This window comes from Lethenteron reissneri, chromosome 68, assembly GCF_015708825.2.
Source record: "Lethenteron reissneri isolate LAM-NWPU_2019-01 chromosome 68, ASM1570882v1, whole genome shotgun sequence".
Classification (NCBI taxonomy): domain Eukaryota; kingdom Metazoa; phylum Chordata; class Hyperoartia; order Petromyzontiformes; family Petromyzontidae; genus Lethenteron; species Lethenteron reissneri.
In genome coordinates this window covers 4,736,314-4,761,871 of record NC_083846.1, presented here as the reverse complement: position 1 = coordinate 4,761,871, position 25,558 = coordinate 4,736,314, and the positions used below count along the sequence as shown (strand labels likewise).

The 25,558-nt window shown below is 52.0% G+C and overlaps 1 protein-coding gene across 1 annotated transcript in view; it reads left to right on the top strand.

Moving 5' to 3' along the window:
• Positions 1 to 25,556, top strand: part of LOC133360377 (sodium-coupled monocarboxylate transporter 2-like) — a 31,229-nt gene extending 5,673 nt beyond the window's left edge. The window contains 15 exon segments of the mRNA XM_061579076.1: positions 945 to 1,010; positions 4,072 to 4,123; positions 4,733 to 4,800; positions 7,511 to 7,665; positions 9,121 to 9,261; positions 10,502 to 10,631; positions 12,247 to 12,335; positions 12,857 to 12,969; positions 16,786 to 16,853; positions 19,090 to 19,176; positions 20,974 to 21,191; positions 22,733 to 22,836; positions 23,506 to 23,633; positions 24,918 to 24,950; positions 24,953 to 25,556. Of these exon segments, the coding sequence (XP_061435060.1) occupies positions 945 to 1,010; positions 4,072 to 4,123; positions 4,733 to 4,800; positions 7,511 to 7,665; positions 9,121 to 9,261; positions 10,502 to 10,631; positions 12,247 to 12,335; positions 12,857 to 12,969; positions 16,786 to 16,853; positions 19,090 to 19,176; positions 20,974 to 21,191; positions 22,733 to 22,836; positions 23,506 to 23,633; positions 24,918 to 24,950; positions 24,953 to 25,024 (1,524 nt within the window). The 3' untranslated portion in view covers positions 25,025 to 25,556.
• The last annotated feature ends 2 nt before the right edge of the window (positions 25,557 to 25,558 follow it).

Below are 25,558 nucleotides of genomic sequence, written 5' to 3'. Positions count from 1 at the left end.
GACAATAACACACACACGCACACACAATCACACACAACCACACACAATCACACGCACACACACACACACACAATCACACACACACACACAATCACACACACAACCACACACACAATCACACACACACACACAATCACTCACACACACACAATCACTCACACACACAATCACACACACACAATCACACACACAATCACACACACAACCACACACAATCACACACACACACAATCACACACACAACCACACACACAATCACTCACACACACAATCACTCACACTCACACAATCACTCACACACACAATCACTCACACAGACAACCACACACAATCACACAATCACACACAATCACACACAACCACACACACAATCACACACACACACGCACAATCACACACACAATCACACACACACAATCACACACAATCACACACACAACCACACACACAATCACACACAATCACACACAATCACACACACACACACAATCACACACAATCACACACAACCACTCACACACACACAACCACACACACAATCACACACAATCACACACACACACACACACACACACACAATCACACACAATCACACACAATCACACACACACACAATCACACACAATCACACACACACACAATCACACACACACACACAATCACACACACACACAATCACACACACACACAATCACACACACAATCACACACACACACACACGCACACACACAACCACTCACACACACACAATCACACACGCACACGCACACACACACGCACACACACACGCACACGCACACACACACGCACACACACACGCACACACACGCACACACGCACACACACCTTCCTAGCGAGACCACGTGCACTCGTTTTTCGACGCGCGAGTTCCTTTGTGACGTCACGGCGCGTCACCCTCGCTTCTCTCCTTCGTCTCCGGCAGTACCTGGAGCTTCGCTTCAACCGCGTGGTCCGGCTCATTGGCACGGGCGTCTACATCGTCCAGACGGTGAGACACGTCACCACACGAACCACGTGGGTCACGGCGAACCACGTGGGTCACGGTGAACCACGTGGGTCACCCACCATCTCATCCACCCACTCATTCACTCACCCACCATCTCACCCACTGATTAGTGAACTCACCCACTCATTCACTCACCCACCATCTCACCCACTAATTCGTGCACTCACTAACTCATTCACCCACCCACCATCTCACTCGCCCACACGTTCACTCACCCACTCATTCACTCACCCACCATCTCACCCACTGATTCGTGCACTCACTAACTCGTTAACTCACCCACCATCTCACTCGCCCACTCGTTCACTCACCCACTCCTTCACTCACCCACCATCTCACCCACTGATTAGTGAACTCACTAACTCATTCATTCACCCACTATCTCACTCGCCCACTCGTTCACTCACCCACTCATTCACTCACCCACCATCTCACCCACTGATTCGTGCACTCACTAACTCGTTAACTCACCTACCATCGCACCCACCTACCCACTCATGCGTCCACTCACAAACTGACTGATCCACTCATTCACTCACTCACCCACCACCTCAGCCACCCACTCATTCACTCACCCACTCATTCACTCACCTACCATCTCACCCACCTACCCACTCATGCGTCCACTCACAAACTGACTGATCCACTCATTCACTCACTCACCCACCACCTCAGCCACCCACTCATTCACTCACCCACTCATTCACTCACCCACCATCTCACCCATCCACCCACCCACTCATGCGTCCACTCACAAACTGACTGACCCACTCATTCACTCACCCACCATCTCACCCACTAATTTGTGAACTCACCCACTCATTCACTCACCCACCACCTCACTCACTCACTCGTTCACTCACCCACTCATTCACTCACCCACCGTCTCACTCACCCACTCATTCACTCACCCACCATCTCACCTACTGATTCGTGCACTCACCCACTCACTCATTAACTCACCCACCATCTGATCCACCCACTCATTCACTCACCCACTCATTCACTCACCTCACCATCTCACTCGCCCACTCGTTCACTCACCCACTCCTTCACTCACCCACCATCTCACCCACTGATTAGTGAACTCACTAACTCATTCATTCACCCACTATCTCACTCGCCCACTCGTTCACTCACCCACTCCTTCACTCACCCACCATCTCACCCACTGATTAGTGAACTCACTAACTCATTCATTCACCCACTATCTCACTCGCCCACTCGTTCACTCACCCACTCCTTCACTCACCCACCATCTTACCCACTGATTCGTGCACTCACTAACTCGTTAACTCACCTACCATCGCACCCACCTACCCACTCATGCGTCCACTCACAAACTGACTGACCCACTCATTCACTCACCCACCATCTCATCCACCCACTCATTCACTCACCCACTCATTCACTCACCCACCATCTCACCCACTAATTTGTGAACTCACCCACTCATTCACTCACCCACCACCTCACTCACTCACTCGTTCACTCACCCACTCATTCACTCACCCACCGTCTCACTCACCCACTCATTCACTCACCCACCATCTCACCTACTGATTCATGCACTCACCCACTCACTCATTAACTCACCCACCATCTGATCCACCCACTCATTCACTCACCCACTCATTCACTCACCTCACCATCTCACCCACTGATTCGTGCACTCACCCACTCATTCAATCACCCACCATCTCACTCGCCCACTCGTTCACTCACCCACTCATTCACTCACCCACTCATTCACTCACCTCACCATCTCACCCACTGATTCGTGCACTCACCCACTCATTCAATCACCCACCATCTCACTCGCCCACTCGTTCACTCACCCACTCATTTACTCACCCACTCATTCACTCACCCACGCATTCACTCACCCACTCATTCACTCACCCACTCATTTACTCACCCACTCATTCACTCACCCACTCATTCACTCACCCACCATTTCACCCACTAATTCGTGCACTCACTAACTCATTCACCCACCCACCATCTCACTCGCCCACTCGTTCACTCACCCACTCCTTCACTCACCCACCATCTCACCCACTGATTCGTGCACTCACCCACTCATTCACTCACCCACTCATTCACTCGCCCACACGTTCACTCCCCCACGCCATCAAAAGGAGTCTCATTCTGCGCTCTTGATTTCTCACCCCCGCCTAAACAAAGTGCACGTGAGAATCACTCTGCTTGGCAACCCCGGATTGATGGTGGGGTGGCTGAAACCCGGATTTGAATGTAACCTCACCAACATCTCGTTGATTCCAATCTGACACCAATGGCAGAGTTGCTCTTGATGATGATGATGCTGATACTGCTACTCACGATTATTCTGCTGATGATGGTGGCATTACCATTGGTGATGTTGCTGCTTAGCATGATTCAACTGGTGGTGGTGTTGCTGCTGCTGATGATGCTAATGATGATGGAACACCTGCTGGTGCTGCTGCTGGTGCTGCTGATGATGATGATTGATGATGATGATTGATGATCATTGATGATCATTGATGATGATGATGATCATTGATGATTGATGATGATTGATGATGATGGAACACTTGCTGGTACTGCTGATGATGCTGATGATCATGATTGATGATGATTAATGATGATTGATGATGATGGTGCTGATGATGATGATGGTGGAACACCTGCTGGTGCTACTGCTGATGATGCTGATGACGATGGAACACCTGCTGGTGCTGCTGCTGGTGCTGCTGATGATGATTGATGATGATTGATGATGATGGTGCTGATGATGATGATGGAACACCTGCTGGTGCTGCTGCTGGTGCTGCTGATGATGATGATGATTGATGATGATTGATGATGATGGAACACTTGCTGGTACTGCTGATGATCATGATTGATCATGATTGATCATTATTGATCATGATTGATGATGATTGATCATGATTGATGATTATTAATGATGATGATGGTGCTGATGATGATGATGGAACACCTGCTAGTGCTGCTGATGATGATGCTGATCACGACTAACGCTTCTCCCAAACCCTCACAGATCCTCTACACGGGAATTGTCATCTACGCTCCATCACTCGCCCTCAACCAAGGTGAGCATCTTCGTCACCCCCCACACCCCCCCACCCCCCCACGCCCCCCACACCCTCCCGGTGGTGCCACGTTTGTAATCGTTCCGTCGGATGAGTTTCGCAAACTTCAGGGGGGGAGGGTAGCGTGCTGTAGAAACTGTAAATGCGAGTATTGAAGTAAGATATACAAGCAATTAATATTTCACCTGGTTAATAACATCCTTCCAATGATTGATCAATTTGAATCATCCATCTTCTGGGTTGAAGTTATGTCTATTTTTCGATTTAAAGCTTTCGTGACTGCAGGGATTCATCTTCTTGGTTCTTTCGGTAAAGTCACGTAGAAGGGAAGTAAAAAAAATAATAAACAAAACATAATATTTTATTTTATTATGTTTTGTTTTTTATTAGTTTACTACTTCCCTTCTACGTGACTTTACCGAAAGAACCAAGAAGAAGTTATGTCTATGTTTAGATATCTGGATGGCTTCGTGGACAAATCTTTGGGTGGTATCCAGACGGCTTGCAGAGCACTTTGGTATCGGTGAAAACAATATCACGAAAGCCCGCCAGCGTTGTAGCAGTGGTCAAATCAAGAATGGTGGTGAACTTTGTTTTTGCCCTCTGCAGTGACGGGTTTCACATTGTGGGGGTCCGTGGCAGCCACGGGCGTTGTCTGCACCTTCTATTGCACCCTGGTGAGTCCTCGCACGCGTTGGTCTGCAATCTTCTGCTGCACAAAGATCTCGGTTTTTAAAAAGAAAATCAATTCCCTCTGGCACGTCAAAATGTGGAAAGCTGTCCCATCTCTCTCCTTGTCATCCATTCTCGACCCGAGTTCGATTCGCGCTCACGGCCGACACCAATGACGATTATCTGAACCGGTACCTTGGCCTCACACCTAGGTGGACTCGGCCTCAAATGAGTATCTGGTGCTGTTTGAAAAAACATCGCCCACTGGGAAGACAAAGGCGGTCGGGCGTGGTGCTGGTCACCCCCCCCCCCCCCCCCCACTTCCTCGTGTGCCGTTCTGCCATTCATAGGTGCGACTCGCTAACAGCACTTGCCCCAACAGTCTGTTCAAGGCTATACGGGGGATCTTTGTATTTAGTGTGCACGCGTGTGCGTCGCAGCGCGATGTACCGGACCCACTAATTGCCTCCGTAAAAGAATGTAAATAACATTATCATTTTTTTTTATTGTTGTTGTTGTTGTTGTAAAAATTACGCACCCAGTGAACGAGAAGAAATGTCCTTGAACGCGCGTGTGAGCAGCAAGTTATTGTTGTTGTTGTTGTTGTTTACGCGTTGCCATACAGCACTTGCCCCCCAACAGTCTATTGAGGCTACACGGGGACCCTTTGCCTTTTGTGTTCAAGTTCAAGGTACAGAGCCCTGTGAGCCATTCGGCTCTTGAATCGGGTGCAACCGCAACAAACAAAAAACAAAAACATGAACAAAAAACATCTTAAAGTGAATATGTGCAAACAGAAAATCCAAGAAAAGACAGCAAAATATTGCAGAAAAAACACCGTACACCAACGCTGTGTGCAAAAATCCCAGTGGGATGCAAGTCAAACAACAACAACAACCACAAGACAACTTAGATTAAAGCCATCATTCTAACTCCGTACTACAACAACACAAACATGGCCAAACCAATACACTTTTCGAAAATCACCAAAATAAAGCCATGAAAGCAATGACACAGTGATCATAGGAACTGTGACGGAATTTTCACAATAAATGGCATAAACAACATGTACTACCAAAACCCTGCAGCCATAGCTGGCTGCATGAGTCACTCCACAACAGCAGAAGCATCAATCGGAGTGTGCGTGCGTGCGTCTGGGGAGCGGTGGTGGAGCGGTTAGCGCTACGCCGCGCTACGAACCCGGCCGGGTCGACTTATGTGCAAATGAAGGTGCGGTGTGTAAAACAGAGGTCGCAACCGGGTACCCGATACCCGTACCCTACCCGATACCCGGTACCCGTTTGCGACCCTGGTGCGGCCGGGTACGGGTACGGGTAGGCCGTAGGTCACTGGTGAGTCACCATTTGTCACTCATTTCGGGTAGGGTACGGGTACGGGTAGGGAACGGGTAACCATTTGCGACCCTGGTGCAGCCGGGTACGGGTACGGGTAGGCCGTGAGTCACTGGTGAGTCACCGTTTGTCACTCATTTCGGGTAGGGTACGGGTACGGGTAGGGAACGGGTAACCATTTGCGACCCTGGTGCGGCCGGGTACGGGTACGGGTAGGCCGTGAGTCACTGGTGAGTCACCGTTTGTCACTCATTTCGGGTAGGGTACGGGTAGGGAACGGGTGCCCATTTGCGACCCTGGCGCGGCCGGGTACGGGTAAGGAATCAAACCCCGTTTGCGACCTCTGGTGTAAAATCATCGCCGCCAGGGAGACAAAGGCGGCACCGGGGCGTGGGTGTTGACCTCCCAATCAACCTCGTGTACCTGATGGGCCGGCCTTCGTAGATGCAACTCGCCAAAACGTCACTTGCCATCCAAGGCTACACGGGAGATGTGTGTCTATGAATTCTTGGTTCTGTCGGTAAAGTCGCGTAGATAAGAAAAGAAAAATTTTATTAAATTAAAAATATATTAAAATTTAAAATGAAAGCTAAAAAGCCACCACGTTTCGATCGCAACACAAGATGTCTTCATCAGGCGTAGAGAAAAAAAAAACAAGAATATTAATTCCTGCAGTCACGAAAGTTTACAATCAAGAATCTGTGACAGTGTAACACGCAGGCTTTCGCGACCAATATTATTCATAATCAACGTTTTTTTGGGTGTTAAATCGCGTTATTTATAAATTTGTCGTAACCCTCCACCACCCGACACGGCCAATCAGTAAAAAAGTGCCACGTTGACAAAAGACAAAATAGTTCACTGCTTTAGCCCACCGGTGTGTTGAAGCGTGAAACCACAACATTTACAATTTGAGTTGTACGACGTTTCGCTGGTAATTGCATCCAGCATCATCGGGAAATTCGCCAGAATGTTGTTGTAAAAATTCTGGCGAATTGCCCGATGATGCTGGATGCAATTACCAGCGAAACGTCGTACTACTCAAAAAATCGTAAATGTTGTGGTTTCACGTTTCAACACACCGGTGGGCTAAAGCAGTGAACTATTTGTCTTTTAGATTTAAAGCTTTCGTGACTGCAGGGATTCATCTTCTTTGTTCTTTCGGTAAAGTTTCTACGTGACTTTACCGAAAGAACCAATAAGATATTTGTCTTTTGTCAACGTGACACCTTTTTTACTGATTGGCCGTGTCGGGTGGTGGAGGGTTACGACACATTTATAAATAACGCGATCTAAATTCAAAAAAACGTTGATTATGAAGACTCTGTGTCTATGTCGTGTGCGTGTCCGTGCGATTCCCTAGGGTGGTCTCAAGGCCGTGGTGTGGTCAGACGTCTTCCAGATGGTCGTGATGGTGGGGGGGTTCCTGATGGTCATCATTCAGGGCTCCCTCGTGAGCGGTGGTCTCGACGGAGTGTGGCGGGTGGCGGAGGAAGGAGGTCGCATGCACATCTGGGAGTGAGTGGAATCCACTACCATCATCACCACCACCACCACTACCATCATCACCACCATCATGATCATCTCCATCATCATCTCCATCATCATCACCACCATCATGATCATCTCCATCATCACCACCACCACCACCATCTCCATCATCACCACCACCACCACCATCTCCATCATCACCACCACCATCATCACCACCATCATCATCATCACCACCACCACCATCTCCATCATCACCACCATCATGATCATCTCCATCATAACCACCACCATCTCCATCACCACCACCACCACCATCTCCATCATCACCACCACCACCACTACCATCATCACCACCACCACCATGATCATCTCCATCACCACCACCATCATCTCTATCATCACCACCACCATCATCATCTCCATCACCACCACCATCTCCATCATCACCACCACAGTTCTAGATTTGTGACGGTCCCACCTGAAGACGGAGACTTGTGTTGCCTCCGAAACGTCGTGATTTAATTGATTTATTTTCATTTTTTATTATTTTCTTCTATTATTTTTCACCCACGTGACTTTACCGAAAAACACCTAAGGGTATGCGCCTACAGTGTTTAAAGGCTATACGGGGGTCTTTATCTTTGTGTGTTTGTGTCTGTGTGTTTGTGTGTGTGTGTGTGTGTCTGTGTGTGTGTGTGTCTCTGTGTGTATGTGTATGTGTGTGTCTGTGTGTGTGTCTGTGTGTGTGTGTGTCTGTGTGTGTGTCTATGTGTGTATGTGTATGTGTGTGTCTGTGTGTGTGTGTCTGTGTGTATGTGTGTGTTTGTCTGTGTGTGTGTCTATGTGTGTGTGTGTGTGTCTCTGTGTGTATGTGTGTGTGTCTGTGTGTGTGTGTCTGTGTGTGTCTGTGTGTGTATGTGTGTCTGTGTGTGTGTGTGTCTGTGTGTCTGTGTGTGTGTGTCTGTGTGTGTCTGTGTGTGTGTCTGTGTGTGTGTGTGTGTATGTGTGTGTTTGTCTGTGTGTGTGTCTATGTGTGTGTGTGTGTGTCTCTGTGTGTATGTGTGTGTGTCTGTGTGTGTGTGTCTGTGTGTGTGTCTGTGTGTGTGTGTCTGTGTCTGTGTGTGTGTGTCTGTGTGTGTGTGTGTCTTTGTGTGTGTGTCTGTGTCTGTGTGTGTGTGTCTCTGTGTGTGTGTCTGTGTGTGTCTGTGTGTGTGTCTGTGTGTGTGTGTCTGTGTGTGTGTGTCTGTGTGTGTGTGTCTGTGTGTGTGTGTGTCTGTGTGTGTCTGTGTGTGTGTGTCTGTGTGTGTGTGTCTGTGTGTGTGTGTCTGTGTATGTGTGTGTCTGTGTGTGTCTGTGTGTGTGTGTGTGTCTGTGTGTGTGTGTGTCGGTGTGTGTGTGTGTGTGTCTGTGTGTGTGTCTCTGTGTGTCTGTGTGTGTCTGTGTGTGTGTGTGTGTCTGTGTGTGTGTGTACATCTGCAGCTTCAGCCCGGACCCGCTGCGCCGCCACACGTTCTGGACGTTTCTGGTGGGTGGCACCTGCACGTGGCTCGGCATCTACGGAGTGAACCAGTCCACCGTGCAGCGCTGCATCTCCTGCCGCACCGAGAAGCACGCCAAGGGGTGACGCCCCCACCACCACCAACAACACCACCACCAACACCCCATCATCCCATCATCCCACACCACCACCACACCACCACCACCAACACCACCACACCACCACCACACCACCACCACCAACACCATCATCAATACCACCCCCACCACCAACACCACCACCAACAACACCAACATCATCCCATCATCTCACACCACCACCACACCACCACCAACACCATCATCACTACCACCCCCACCACCAACACCACCACCAACACCCCACAACCACCACCCACCCCCACCACCACTACCCCCACCACCACCACCCCCCCCACAATCACCACCGACCCCCCCAAAACCACCCCATCATCCCACACCGCCCCCCCCCCCCCACCACCGCCAACACCACCCCACGACCCCCACCACCACCACCACCCCACAACCACCACCCACCCCCCCAACACCACTCCACCATCCCCCACCGCCCCCCCCACCGCCCCCCCCCCTCCGCCCCCCCACCACCCCCCACCGCCCCCCCACCGCCCCCCCCACCACCCCCCACCTCCCTCCTCGCGCGCCATGCCAGCCTCCATCGGGTGCCCGCTAACTGCACGTGGTGGTGGTGGTGTTGGTGGTGTTGGTGGCGGCGTGATGGTGGTGATGGTGGTGATGGTGGTGATGGTGATGGTGGTGATGGTGGTGATGGTGGTGGTGTTGGTGGTGGCGGTGGGCGGCGTGATGGTGGTGGTGATGGTGGTGGTGTTGGTGGGGGTGGTGTTGGTGTTGGTGGTGGTGGTGATGGTGGTGGTGTTGGTGGGGGTGGTGTTGGTGTTGGTGTGATGGTGATGGTGGTGGTGTTGGTGGGGGTGGTGTTGGTGATGGTGGTGGTGGTGTTGGTGGTGGTGTTGGTGGTGGTGGTGACGGTGATGGTGGTGGTGATGGTGGTGGTGTTGGTGATGGTGGTGGTGGTGATGGTGGGGGTGGTAGTGGAGGTGGTGGTGGTGGTGTTGGTGTTGGTGGTGACGGTGATGGTGGTGGTGATGGTGGTGGTGTTGGTGTTGGTGGTGGTGGTGATGGTGGGGGTGGTAGTGGAGGTGGTGGTGGTGGTGTTGGTGTTGGTGATGGTGGTGGTGGTGATGGTGTTGGTGGTGGTGGTGGTGGGGGTGGTGTTGGTGTTGGTGATGGTGGTGACGGTGGCGGTGATGGTGGTGGTGGCGGTGTTGGTGATGATGACGGTGGCGGTGGGTTTGTGCCCGTGCAGAGCGCTCTACCTGAACCTCATCGGCCTGTGGATCGTGGCTCTGTGCGCCGCGCTCTGCGGGCTGCTCATGTACTCGCGCTACGCCACCTGCGACCCCTGGAGCGCCGGGTTCGTCAACGCCCCGGACCAGGTGACAAGCGTCCAGACACCTTCCTTGTTGAACCCTGACCCCCAGTCGCTCCTTGTTGAACCCTGACCCCCAGTCCCTCCTTACTGAACCCTGACCCCCCAGTCCCTCCTTACTGAACCCTGACCCCAGTTCCTCCTTGTTGAACTCTGACCCCCAGCCCTTCCTGACTGAACCCTGACCACCAGTCCCTCCCTAATGAACCCTGACCCCCAGTCCCTCCTTACTGAACCCTGACCCCCAGTCCCTCCCTAATGAACCCTGACCTCCAGTCCCTCCATACTGAACCCTGACCCCCAGCCTCTCCTTGTTGAACCCTGACCCCCAACCCCTCCTTGCTGAACCCTGACCCGCAGTCCCTCCTTGCTGAACCCTGACCCCCAGCCTCTCCTTACTGAACCCTGACCCCCAGCCACTCCTTGCTGAACCCTGACCCCCCCAGTCCCTGCTTGATGAACCCTGACCCCCAGTCCCTGCTTGATGAACCTTGACCCCCAGCCCCTCCTTACTGAACCCTGACCCCCAGTCCCACCCTAATGAACCCTGACCCCCAGTTCTTCCTTACTGAATCCTGATCCCCAGTCCCTCCTTGCTGAACCCTGACCCCCAGCCCCTCCTTGCTGAACCCTGACCCCCATCCCCTCCTTGCTGAACCCTGACCCCCAGCCCCTCCTTGCTGAATCTGACCCCCAGCCCCTCCTTGTTGAACCTTGACCCCCAAACTTGCGTGTTATAACAGTTTTCTTTGCACCGTTCTTAGAACGAGAATGTTTGGAGAAACGATGGCGCAGGTTCTGCCGCCGATAAAATGACTATGATGATGATGGCAATGTTGATGATGACGATGACGACGATGATGACGAGGATGATGACGACAAATACTATGATGATAACGACGGTGACGACGACGATGATGACGACGACGATGACGACGATGACGAGGACGACTACAATGATGACAACGACGATGGCGATCACGACAATGATGACGACGACGATGATGACGACGATGACGACGATGATGATGACGACGACGACGACGACGACGATGACTACAATGATGACAACGACGATTGCGATGACGACGATGACGACAACGACGATGACGATGACGATGACGACGACGATTGCGATGACTACAATGATGACAACGACGATTGCGATGACGACAATGATGAGGATGATGACGATGATGATGGTGATGATGACGACAATGATGACGACAATGACAATGATGACGATGATGGTGATGATGACGACAATGATGACGATGATGACGATGATGATGATGATGACGACAATGATGACGACGATGACAATGATGACGATGATGGTGATGATGACGACAATGATGACGATGATGACGATGATGATGATGATGATGACGACAATGATGACGACAATGACAATGATGACGATGATGGTGATGATGACGACGATGATGACGAGGATGACGATGATGATGATGATGACGACAATGATGACGACAATGACAATGATGACGATGATGATGATGACGACGACAATGATGACGACAATGACAATGATGACGATGATGGTGATGATGACGACAATGATGACGACAATGCCAATGATGACGATGATGGTGCTCCCCTAGCTCATGCCCTACTACGTCCTGGACATCCTTGGGGACTACCCGGGTCTGCCCGGGGTCTTCGTGTCATGCGCCTTCAGCGGGACCCTGAGGTGCCAACCCTCCCACCCTCCCGCACAACGAGTTGCTTCTGGCTGCTGCAGCGCCTTACTATTAAAAATTCCTTCCCTTTATTGCTGCTACTTCCTCCCTTTGTTGCTGCTAATCCTACATAATGCACGGGCATAATATGACTTTGAGACCCCCCCCCCCCCCCACCACCTCCTATGCACTCCACAAGTAGTACTAATCGCATATCTGCATTTTCCATAAATATGCTAAATCCCTCTTGATATGCAAATTCCTTTGTCAAGGCGCTCTTCCCCCTCTAACCCAGCTTAAATATACGCTGCCAAGCATGGTGGTGCTCATTCAGACGCTGTCTTTCTGACAGACCTGTTCTTCACCTAAGGACGGCTGCTTGCGTTGTGGCCGAAAGGTCGTGAGAATTGTATTTTATCACGTTTATTTTTTACTATTTTACTATTTCCCTTCTACGTGACTTTACCGAAAGAACCAAGAAGATGAATCTTTGTCTTTGTCTCCCCCGGCCCCCCCTCCTTCTACCCCGCAGCACCGTGGCCTCGAGCATCAACGGGCTGGCGGCCGTGACCTACGAGGACATCGTCAACCCAACCTTCGGGCCCTTTCCCGGCAAGCGTGGAGCCCTCCTCACCAAGGGCCTCAGTGAGTGAGCGCGAGCCAGAGGTCGCAAATGGGTTTGATTCCTTACCCGTACCCGGCCGCACCAGGGTCGCAAACGGGTAGAATCAACCCACCCGCGCCTGCAACATGGCTTCATCCCAGAGGTCGCAATCGGGTACCCGATACCCGGCTACCCGTACCCGGCCAGGTATCGGGTAGGGTACGGGTATCGGGTACCCGATTGCGACCTCTGGGATGAAGCCATGTTGCAGGCGCGGGTGGGTTGATTCTAGGAACTTGAATTGTGAGAAGAGACAAGACGTTGGGAAATGAGTGACAAACGGTGACTCACCAGTGACTCACGGCCTACCCATACCCGGCCGCACCAGGGTCGCAAACGGGTACCCGTACCCGGCAGGGTACGGGTAGCCGGGTAGCGGGTAGGGTACGGGTATCGGGTACCCGATTGCGACCTCTGGCACGAGCCCCAGCGTGGACCATGGGTGGAAAAAACCCGATTTGTCCAGCGGCAGGCATCGGGTTCTTTCTTTAATACAATTAAACCCGATTTCGGGGAATTAAAACCTGGTTTAATGAATAGGAAACTCTGATATGCTTAGGCTTCCTCGTCGGTGCTGCTATCGTACTCGGGGGGGCCGTCGTGCACGGGGTAGTCGTAGAATGCGGCGGGCAGGTTGGTCTTGATGAACACGAGTTTCTCCTCCACAATCGTGGGCGCCAGTGAGTTCCTTCGCTTGGAATGGATGAAGCCCATCATCGTTGAGAAGTTGGCGAAGTGCGGTTCTGCAATTAGAACCAATTAAACCGGATTTCTCCCAATCTCAGATGATCGGGTTTAATATAAAAAATTAACCCGTAAAAACAAAGTTTTTCACTTTAAATCCTTTATACGCGTGGCGGCTAGAGTCCTCTCGTCCTCTGGCTTGAGATGGCTGCCACCTATGGGTCAGATGATTGTCTGCCAGCATTAAGCAATTGGTAATAAAATATTTAATAGTTTTTTCCCTAAACAGTGTAAAATTTTGGAAACAAATTTTCACGAAAATGAATTGTCACGCACAACGAGTCTGTGTGGGAAATGTCAGCTCGATTGGATCACGGGAAGTGGGTTAAAAAACGACCGAAAGATTTGCACGGTCCTAAGCAAGCAAGCGAACTTAATATAAAGTATTTAAAAATACAATTAAACCCGATTGTAAAAAAAAACGACTGTGCCAACCTTGGCGTGGACCCCCCCCTCCCTCCCGTGGCGTCGACGGCCGTGACCTCCTGCTGCGTGCCATTCGCCTTCAATGCCCCCCACGCCCTGCCCGCCCCCCTCTCTTCATATCGCAGTCGGCACCGGCACCGCCAAAGGACGCCGCCACCGGCAGCAACCGCGTGTCTTTGCCAGTTATGCCCAATACAACAACGACAACAACAACCGCCATTCGCCACTAGGCGGCGGTGACATCACCACGACGCTTGTGCCAGGCCATGTGCACCTTGAGGCTACCACGTGAAGTGTCGAACGCCCGCTGGCAGGAGGAGGTCACGGGGCAGACCCAGCAGGTGCCACGGGTCGACTGACCGAGATGACCGAGATGACTGGCTGATGCACCACCTGTGACCCCTACTGTGCCAACTTGCTGTGTTTTAGCCACCCGGCGCTCTGCTCGTTGTTGTGAGCGTCGCTCCTCCGCCCTCCGTTGTTGTTGGAGGGCGACTGCCTCCAACTGCCCAGTAGCGTCCTTCACGAGCCTCCTCCACTGAGGCCGATCTTAACACCGCTGGTACCAGTCATCGGCAAGTCCACTCAGCTCCACGTCCTCCTGTACCACATCACTCCATCTCTTCTCTACCATGTGCCGCGCCCGTTTAGCCCCCTCGATCCGGCCGAACAAAAGCTGTTTCGGCATGCGGTGGCTGGGCATGCGGGCTACATGACCCAGCCAACGCAGCCTTGCCTGCCGGAGGAGCTCACCGATGGGACTTTGCCCAAATCTTTCAAGGATTTGTGAGCTCCTCACACAATCCAGCCTGGTTAAACCCAGGATGGATCGTAGGCAGGCCAGCCTAAATGTTTCCAACCTGCGAAGATGCTCCATTAGGGGGTCCACGTTTCGCAGTCACTCACACACACACTCACTCACACACACACTCACTCACACACTCACTCACACACTCACTCACACACTCACTCACACACTCACTCACTCACTCCACCTCACACACCACTACTCACACACACTCACTCACATCACACACTACTCACACACTCACTCACACACTCACTCACTCACACACTCACTCACTCACACACTCACTCACTCACACACTCACTCACACTCACTCACTCACTCACACACTCACTCACTCACACATCACTCACTCACACACTCACTCACACACTCACTCACATCACTCACACACTCACTCACACACTCACTCACTCACACACTCACTCACACACACACACTCACACACTCACTCACACACTCACTCACTCACACACTCATACACTCACTCACTCATACACTCACTCACTCACACACTCACTCATACTCACTCACTCACACGCACGCGCACGCTGGCCACGTATAAATGGTACCCGCCACCACGACTGACGATGTTTGTCGATGTTCGTGAGGATGACGGTCCATGGTGTTTATTCACCCGATGATGATGATGCCGATGATGATCATGGCAGTGATGACGTCAATGACGATTGCAGTCACAACAGTTGTGATGATGATGATGACGATGATGATCATGGCAGTGATGACGTCAATGACGATGGCAGTCACAACAGTTGTGATGATGATGATGACGATCATGGCAGTGATGACGTCAATGACGATGGCAGTCACAACAGTTGTGATGATGATGATGACGATGATGATCATGGCAGAGATGACGTCAATGACGATGGCAGTCACAACAGTTGTGATGATGATGACGATGATGATGATCATGGCAGTGATGACGTCAATGACGATGGCAGTCACAACAGTTGTGATGATGATGATGACGATGATGATCATGGCAGTGATGACGTCAATGACGATGGCAGTCACAACAGTTGTGATGATGATGATGACGATGATGATCATGGCAGTGATGACGTCAATGACGATGACAGTCACAACAGTTGTGATGATGATGACGATGATGATGATCATGGCAGTGATGACGTCAATGACGATGGCAGTCACAACAGTTGTGATGATGATGATGATGACGATGATGATCATGGCAGTGATGACGTCAATGACGATGGCAGTCACAACAGTTGTGATGATGATGACGATGATGATGATCATGGCAGTGATGACGTCAATGACGATGGCAGTCACAACAGTTGTGATGACGATGATGATGATGAAGATGGTGGCGTTGATATATATCGACAATGAGAATGAGCATGGCAGTGATGACGTCAATGACGATGGCAGTCACAACAGTTGTGATGATGATGATGAAGATGGTGGCGTTGATATATATCGACAATGAGAATGAGCATGGCAGTGATGACGTCAATGGCGATTGCAATCACAACAGTTGTGATGATTTCGATTTAAAGCTTTCGTGACTGCAGGGATTCATCTTCTTGGTTCTTTCGGTAAAGTAACGTAGAAGGGAAATAATAAAATAATAAAAATAAAACACAATACATACAATAAAATAAACATAATAAGATACAATTGTCACCGGTGAGAATTGTATTTTATGTTTAATTTCTATTCTTTTATTATTTCCCTTCTACGTGACTTTACCGAAAGAACCAAGAAGTTGTGATGATGCTGATGACGACGATGATGACGATGCTGACGACGATTATTCGTTGTGCCTGCCCAGGTGTGCTCTACGGAAGCGCTTGCACGGCTATGGCTGTGGCGGCGTCATACATGGGACAGGTGCTGCAGGTAAGAGCACGTGACAGGTGTACGACCTACACAGGTGGGGGGGGGGGGGTGTGTTGGTTGCCACGTGTGGGTCTGGACTCTGGCTTCCTCGGAACTCGCCCTTACAAGGACGTAGAGCCGGGAGTCCCAGAGTCCCACCACTGGCCCTCACAGCGTCCCGGCCCTTACAAGGACAAGCGGGACGAGGGGGTCCAGGGTCCTAAGCTGGCTGGTCTTGGGTCTTGGGTCTTGAGCTGCGACTGGCCCCGATTGGCCAGGGAGCTGCCCTTTTATGCCTCGTCCCCAACGAGGGGTGGGGCTGTGTGCACCCCCAAATATCCCGCAGAGCACACACAGCCCCCCCTGTTGGTGGCGCCAAGGGGCTTAAGCGTCTGGGGTGCCTGGGATCCTGGTGCCAAGGGGCTTATCTGCCTAGGATCCCAGAGCCCCCAGCAACCCCTCCCCTCTTATGGCACTACACATGGGACAGGTGCTGCAGGTAAGAGCACGTGACAGGTGTACGACCTACACAGTTGGGGGGTGGGGGGGGTTGCCACGTGTTTGACCCGACCCCGGTCCGGTCACACTGGTTTACAGAACAAAATGCTGCCGAAATAAACGTAGACCAAACTTTGAGTTAAAGCTTTCGTGACCGCAGGGATTCATATTTTTGGTTCTTTCGGTAAAGTCACGTAGAAGGGAAATAATAAAATAATAAAAATATTAAACAATTAAATTCTCACGACGTTTCGACTGCAACACAAGCAATCATCATCAGGTGTGAAATCCGCAGCACTTTTCTAATTTTCTTGCTGTGGATTTCACACCTGATAATGATTGCTTGTGTTGCAGTCGAAAACGTCGTGAACATTTTATTGGCGGTGGTGATGATGATTATGACAAATGATGGCCTTGCTGATGATGACGATGGTGGCGGTGGTGATGATGATGATGACAAATGATGACCTTGCTGATGATGATGATGATGACAAATGATGGCCTTGCTGATGATGGTGGTGGTGATGATGATTATGACGATGGCCTTGCTGGTGATGATGATGATGGTGGTGGCGGTGCTGATGATGACGATGGTGGCAGTGCTGATGATGATGATGAAGACGATGGTGGCGGTGATGATGATGATGATGACGATGGTGGCGGCGGTACTGATGATGATGATGATGATGAAGACGATGGTGGCGGTGATGATGATGATGATGACGATGGTGGCAGTGCTGATGATGATGAAGACGATGGTGGCGGTGATGATGATGATGATGACGATGGTGGCGGCGGTACTGATGATGATGATGATGACGATGGTGGCGGTGATGATGATGATGATGACGATGGTGGTGGCGGTGATGATGATGAAGACGATGGCGGCGGTGCTGATGATGATGATGACGATGGTGGCAGTGCTGATGATGATGATGAAGACGATGGTGGCGGTGATGATGATGATGATGATGACGATGGTGGCGGCGGTACTGATGATGATGATGAAGACGATGGTGGCGGTGATGATGATGATGATGATGACGATGGTGGTGGCGGTGATGATGATGAAGACGATGGCGGCGGTGCTGATGATGATGATGACGATGGTGGCAGTGCTGATGATGATGATGAAGACGATGGTGGCGGTGATGATGATGATGATGACGATGGTGGCGGCGGTACTGATGATGATGATGAAGACGATGGCGGCGGTGCTGATGATGATGATGACGATGGTGGCGGCGGTGCTGATGATGATGATGATGACGATGTTGGTGGCGGTGATGATGATGAAGACGATGGCGGCGGTGCTGATGATGATGATGACGATGGTGGCGGTGATGATGATGATGACGATGGTGGCGGTGATGATGATGAAGATGATGGCGGCGGTGCTGATGATGATGATGATGACGATGTTGGTGGCGGTGCTGATGATGATGATGACGATGGTGGTGGCAGTGCTGATGATGATGATGACGATGTTGGTGGTGATGATGATGATGATGAAGACGATGGTGGCGGTGATGATGATGATGATGATGACGATGTTGGCGGTGCTGATGATGATGATGATGGCGATGGCGGCGGTGCTGATGATGATGATGACGATGGTGGCGGCGGTGCTGATGATGATGATGATGAAGACGATGGTGGTGGTGATGATGACAAATGATGGCCTTGCTGATGATGACGATGGTGGCGGTGCTGATGATGATGATGACGATGACGGCAACGATGGTGACTCCGCGCGCAGGCTGCGCTCAGTATCCATGGCATGGGTGGCGGTCCCGTGCTGGGACTTTTCACCCTCGGCATCCTCTTCCCGTGCGCCAACGTCAAGGTGAGTGGCACGAGGCTCGCCGAGTCAGCGCCACGCACCCCCCGTCAGATCAGCGCGTGAGTTCAAACAACAATAAGTAGCATCTTCTTGGTTCTTTCGGTAAAGTCATCACGTATAAGGGAAATAATAAAATAATAAAAATAAAACATAATAAAATAATTCTCACGACGTTTCGGCCACAACGCAAGCAGCCGTCCTCAGGTGAAGAACAGGTCTGTCGGGAAGACAGCGTCTGTGATATTTAAAAAAGAACTTTTTTTAAAAACACGCCTTAATTAAATGTACTCGTAATGGCAGAACTCCACGACTCCAGGATGTTAAGCGTGGACAATTAGACCCAAGCCGAAGCTTAACATATTAAAAAAAATTGTAATATATTCTTTATATAGTGTTGTCATCAGTATGACATAAGTATACCAAGTTTGCAGTCGATACCACATTGGGAAGTGGGTTAAAATTGAGTTACAAGATTTGAGGATACAACAACGACAACAACAACAACAACAGACAGAGTGAGTTAAAAGAAAGCGTGTAACAACAACAACAACAAAGTGTCCGTGTGTTGTGCACCCCTCCGCCACGCCACGCGGCAGAAGAATTAAGATGACGCTAGCTGAACAAACGCAGGCAAACTGCGCATACACGACACACAGACACAGAGTGTACACTACACAGACACACAGTGTGTACACTACACACAGCGTGTACACACACACACACGCAGTGTGTACACGATGCACACACACGCGCAGGGTTCACGACATGCTCGAAATATCCTGCGGTGAGCGATCACAGTGGGCCAAATCTTAACAATTTCACTTTGCTTGCCATCGTCTTCGTCATCATTGTCGTTTTCGTCGTCATCATCATCATCATCGTCGTCATTGTCATCATCGTCGTCATCATCATCGTCGTCATTGTCATCATCGTCATCATCTTCATCATCATCGTCATCATCGTCGTCATTGTCATCATCGTCATCATCTTCATCATCGTCATTGTCATCATCGTCATCATCATCATCGTCATCATCATCGTCATCATCGTCGTCATCATCGTCGTCATCATCGTCATCATCTTCATCATCGTCGTCATTGTCATCATCGTCATCATCGTCGTCATCATCGTCGTCATTGTCATCATCGTCATCATCTTCATCATCATCGTCATCATCATCGTCGTCATCGTCGTCATTGTCATCACCGTCGTCATCATCATCGTCGTCATCGTCGTCATTGTCATCATCTTCATCATCATCATCATCGTCGTCATCTTCGTCGTCATCATCATCATCATTGTCATCATCGTCGTCATCATCATCGTCGTCATCGTCGTCATCGTCATCATCACCGTCATCATCATCGTCGTCATTGTCATCATCGTCATCATCATCATTGTCATCATCATCATCATCGTCATCATCATCATCACCATCGTCATCATCGTCATCATCATCACCATCGTCATCATCATCATCATCACCATCGTCATCATCATTGTCATCACCATCGTCATCATCATCGTCGTCATCATCATCATCGTCGTCATCATCATCATCACCATCGTCGTCATCATCATCATCACCATCGTCATCATCATCATCACCATCGTCGTCATCGTCATCATCACCATCGTCATCATCATCATCATCATCGTCGTCATCGTCATCATCACCATCGTCGTCATCATCATCATCACCATCGTCGTCATCATCATCATCATCGTCGTCATCGTCATCATCACCGTCATCGTCATTGCACGCGCGGCCCCCCAATGCGTCGTGCCACCGTTCCCCAGGGCGCGATCGCAGGCACCGTGGCGGGCGTGGTGATGTCCTTCTGGATCGGACTCGGAGCCCTCCTGTACCCACCCACGGACGAGCAGAGCAGAGCGCTGCCGCTCTCCACGCAGAACTGCTCGCGTCCCAACATCACCACGGCGCCCTGGGACGGATCCTCGACTACCTGGGCGAGCACTTCCACGCTCGCCGCCGTCACGGCCGAAGCCGAGTACAGGTGCAGTGACCGCTTCGGAGACGCTGAGAAGTTGGAGTACTTTATGAATCTTCTTGGTTCTTTCGGTAAAGTCACGTAGAAGGGAAGTAATAAAATAATAAAAATAAAAGAAAATAAAATAATTTTTCGATTCAAAGCTTTCGTGACTGCAGGGATTCATCTTCTTGGTTCTTTCGGTAAAGTCACGTAGAAGGGAAGTAATACAATAATAAAAATAAAACATTTTTTAAATAATAATAAAATACAATTCTCACGACCTTTCGGCCACACCGCAATCAGCCGTCCTCCATTTATTAACACGCACCAACAGGTTCACACTTTATAATTGGTTTTTTACCCTTCTATCTGGCAACAAAACTGACACTTTTTTGCCAGATAGAAGGGTAAAAAACCAATCATCATATTTTTTACTGCCAAATGAAGTTTCAAAGTTTCACACTTCCAATTAATCCGTCTATAGCCGACTACGGTTCCCAGCCAGGACAGCTGGTAGACTGCCTCACTGGTGACGCCGAGATAGTGAAGACGGTGAAGACTTCAGCAGAACCACGGGGACCCCACTCCACACGACAGCCCCGAGGTCCCCACCATGTGCCCCCTTTTATACTGCCAGCGGTGGCCACGCCCCCTTTCTAGAACCTACCAGCGGGTTCTCGATGTGCCCCTTCCGTGAGCTTCCCCCTAGAGGCCCCTCTGGTGTGTCACGTGGCCTGCTGACGTCAGGGCTACTGTGGCTGCAGATCCCCTTCCCCGCCAGCAGCAAGCGCTATGCTGCTACACGGCTAATTCTATATTCTTAGATTTTTCGGTAAAGTCACGTAGGTAAAAAATTTAAATTTATAAAAGTAAAATAAAAAATAAAATAATATAATATAATAATAAAATATAATATGATCAATTTAAATGTTTTACCTACGTGACTTTACCGAAAAAACCTAAGAATATGAATCCTTGCAGTCACGAAAGCTTCAAATCTCGAGCTAATTCTACGTCACTACACGGGTGCCAGCTTGCCTCGGCGCTACCATCTGGCACGACGCAAAGTGGGTTCATGAGAGGTCGTGAAGGGTCGCGAGAGGTCACGAGGGGTCGCGAGGGGTCGCGAGGGATCGCGAGGGGTCGCGAGGGGTCGCACGGGGTCGCGACGGGTCGCGACGGGTCGCGACCCCTCGCGAGGGGTCACGAGGGGTCGTGAAGGGTCGCGAGAGGTCGCGAGGGGTCGCGAGGGGTCGCGAGGGGTCGCGAGGGGTCAGGAGGGGTCGCGACAGGTCACGAGGGGTCGCGATGGGTCACGAGGGGTCGCGAGGGGTCGCGAGAGGTCGCGAGGGGTCGCGAGGGGTCGCGAGGGGTCGCGAGGGGTCACGAGGGGTCGCGAGGGGTCACGAGGGGTCGTGACGGGTCACGAGGGGTCGTGAAGGGTTGCGAGGGGTCGCGAGAGGTCGCGAGGGGTCGCGAGGGGTCGCGAGGGGTCACGCAGGATCACTCGGGGTCGCACGGGGTCGCGAGGGGTCGCGAGGGGTCACGTGTCTCTGTGTCCGCAGGCCCGACCTGGCGGACTCGCTCTACGCCGTCTCCTACCTCTACATCAGCACGGTGGGAGCCATCACCGCCGTGCTGGTGGGCCTCGTCGTCAGCCTCGCCACAGGTGAGGAGCAGGAGGAGGCGGCGGCACACGGGGTGGCACCCTCGGAGTGGCAAACTCTCGGAAGGGTTAACGTTTTGTTGAAGCACCCTGGTGTGTGTGTGTGTGTGTACACATATACAGTCGCGCCCGCTGCACCCCAGTAGCTGGCAACACCGACTGGATCACCCCCCCCCACCACCACCCCCCACCACCCCACCACCATCTCCCCACCACCCCCCCACCACCACCATCCCCTCCCACCACCCCCCCACCATCCCCCCCCACCCCCTCCCACCACCACCACTCCTCCCACCACCACCCCCCACTCCTTCCACCACCCCACACCACCACCCCCCCAACCACCCACCCAACACCACCACCACCACCCCCCACCACCCCCCCACCATCCCCCCCCAACCACCCCCCCCACCACCACCCCCCATCACCCCCCCCCACCACCACCCCCCACCACCACCACTCCTCCCACCACCACCCCCCCACCCCCCACCCCTTCCACCACCCCACACCACCACCACTCCCCCCACCACCACCCCCACCACCCCCACCCCCACCCTTTCCACCACCATCGCACTACAACCCCCCGCACCACCACCACCCCCCACCACTCCCCCCACCACCACCCCCCCACCACCACGTCCGTCCTGACGAGCGTCCCCGTTGTGCTGCCAGGTCCCACGAAAGGCGCCAGTCTGAGTCCCGGCCTCGTGCGCCCCGTCTGTGACCTCTGCTGCTTCTGGTCGGACAAGATGCGGCGCCTGCTGCGGTGCGGGGTGAGGCACGGCGAGGACGAGCCTCAGGTGAGCTCGACACGTGGTCACGGCACACGTGGTCACGACACACGTGGTCACGACACACGTGGTCGTCGACACACGTGGTCACGGCACACGTGGTCACGACACACGTGGTCACGACACACGTGGTCACGACACACGTGGTCACGGCACGTGGTCACGATACACGTGGTCACGACACACGTGGTCACGGCACACGTGGTCACGGCACACGTGGTCACGACACACGTGGTCACGACACACGTGGTCACGACACACGTGGTCACGGCACACGTGGTCACGACACACGTGGTCACGGCACGTGGTCACGGCACACGTGGTCACGGCACACGTGGTCACGACACACGTGGTCACGGCACACGTGGTCACGACACACGTGGTCACGACACACGTGGTCACGGCACGTGGTCACGGCACGTGGTCACGACACACGTGGTCACGACACACGTGGTCACGACACACGTGGTCACGGCACGTAGTCACGGCACGTGGTCACGACACACGTGGTCACGACACACGTGGTCACGACACGTGGTCACGACACACGTGGTCACGACACACGTGGTCACGGCACACGTGGTCACGGCACGTGGTCACGACACGTGGTCACGGCACGTGGTCACGGCACGTGGTCACGACACACGTGGTCACGACACACGTGGTCACGGCACGTGGTCGTCGACACGTGGTCATCGACACACGTGGTCACGGCACGTGGTCAGCACACGTGGTCACGACACACGTGGTCACGGCACACGTGGTCACGACACACGTGGTCACGGCACGTGGTCACGGCACGTGGTCACGACACACGTGGTCACGACACACGTGGTCACGACACACGTGGTCACGACACACGTGGTCACGACACACGTGGTCACGGCACGTAGTCACGGCACGTGGTCACGACACACGTGGTCACGACACACGTGGTCACGACACGTGGTCACGACACACGTGGTCACGACACACGTGGTCACGGCACACGTGGTCACGGCACGTGGTCACGACACGTGGTCACGGCACGTGGTCACGGCACGTGGTCACGACACACGTGGTCACGACACACGTGGTCACGGCACGTGGTCGTCGACACGTGGTCATCGACACACGTGGTCACGGCACGTGGTCAGCACACGTGGTCACGACACACGTGGTCACGACACACGTGGTCACGACACGTGCCGTGACTACTACTTCCCTTCTACGTGAATCCCTGCAGTCGCGAAAGCTTCAAATCTAGAATTCCAATGGTGCGTTTTGTGGTGCGTTCGCGTCTTTGTAAAAAAGGAACCCGAAGATATTCAAGTGGAGTGCCGGAGGAGAAGAAGCAGCCGCTCGACACGAACGGCCTCGATTCGAACTCCGCAAGTCCCATCAGGCAGACGAAGCTGTAGCAGCGTGGCGCGCCTCCAAACGGAACCTTTCGAGGCGGTGTGGACGGGGATGGGCTACATTCGTCTGGTCGTGACCCCAACGTGACCCCACCGGACCGGACTAAGATTTGGACTTGATCTAACCTCGTTGAGATCTCTCTCTCTCTCTGTCTCGCTGTGTCTCTCTTTGCGAGTGTGTGTTGTTGTTGTTGTCGTGTTTGTTTTAATCCCAGCAGCCACTTTGTGTCGAGTAACCCTGTCCACGTTCTCCTTTATATGCGTGGCATCGGGTTATTTTATTATTCATTTCTGTTTTTCTTGAGTAAGAGTTTCATTTTTATCACATTGGTATATTAAATTAAATATGAAAAAAAATTCCCTAAAAAGTGAAACATTTTGGGGAAAAAATTTCACGAAAATAAATTGTCACGCACAACGAGTCTGTGTGCAAAATGTCAGCTCGATTGGATCACGGGAAGTGGGTTAAAAAACGACCGAAAGATTTGCACGGTCGTAAGCAAGCACGCAAGCACGCAAGCAAGCAAGCAAGTGAAC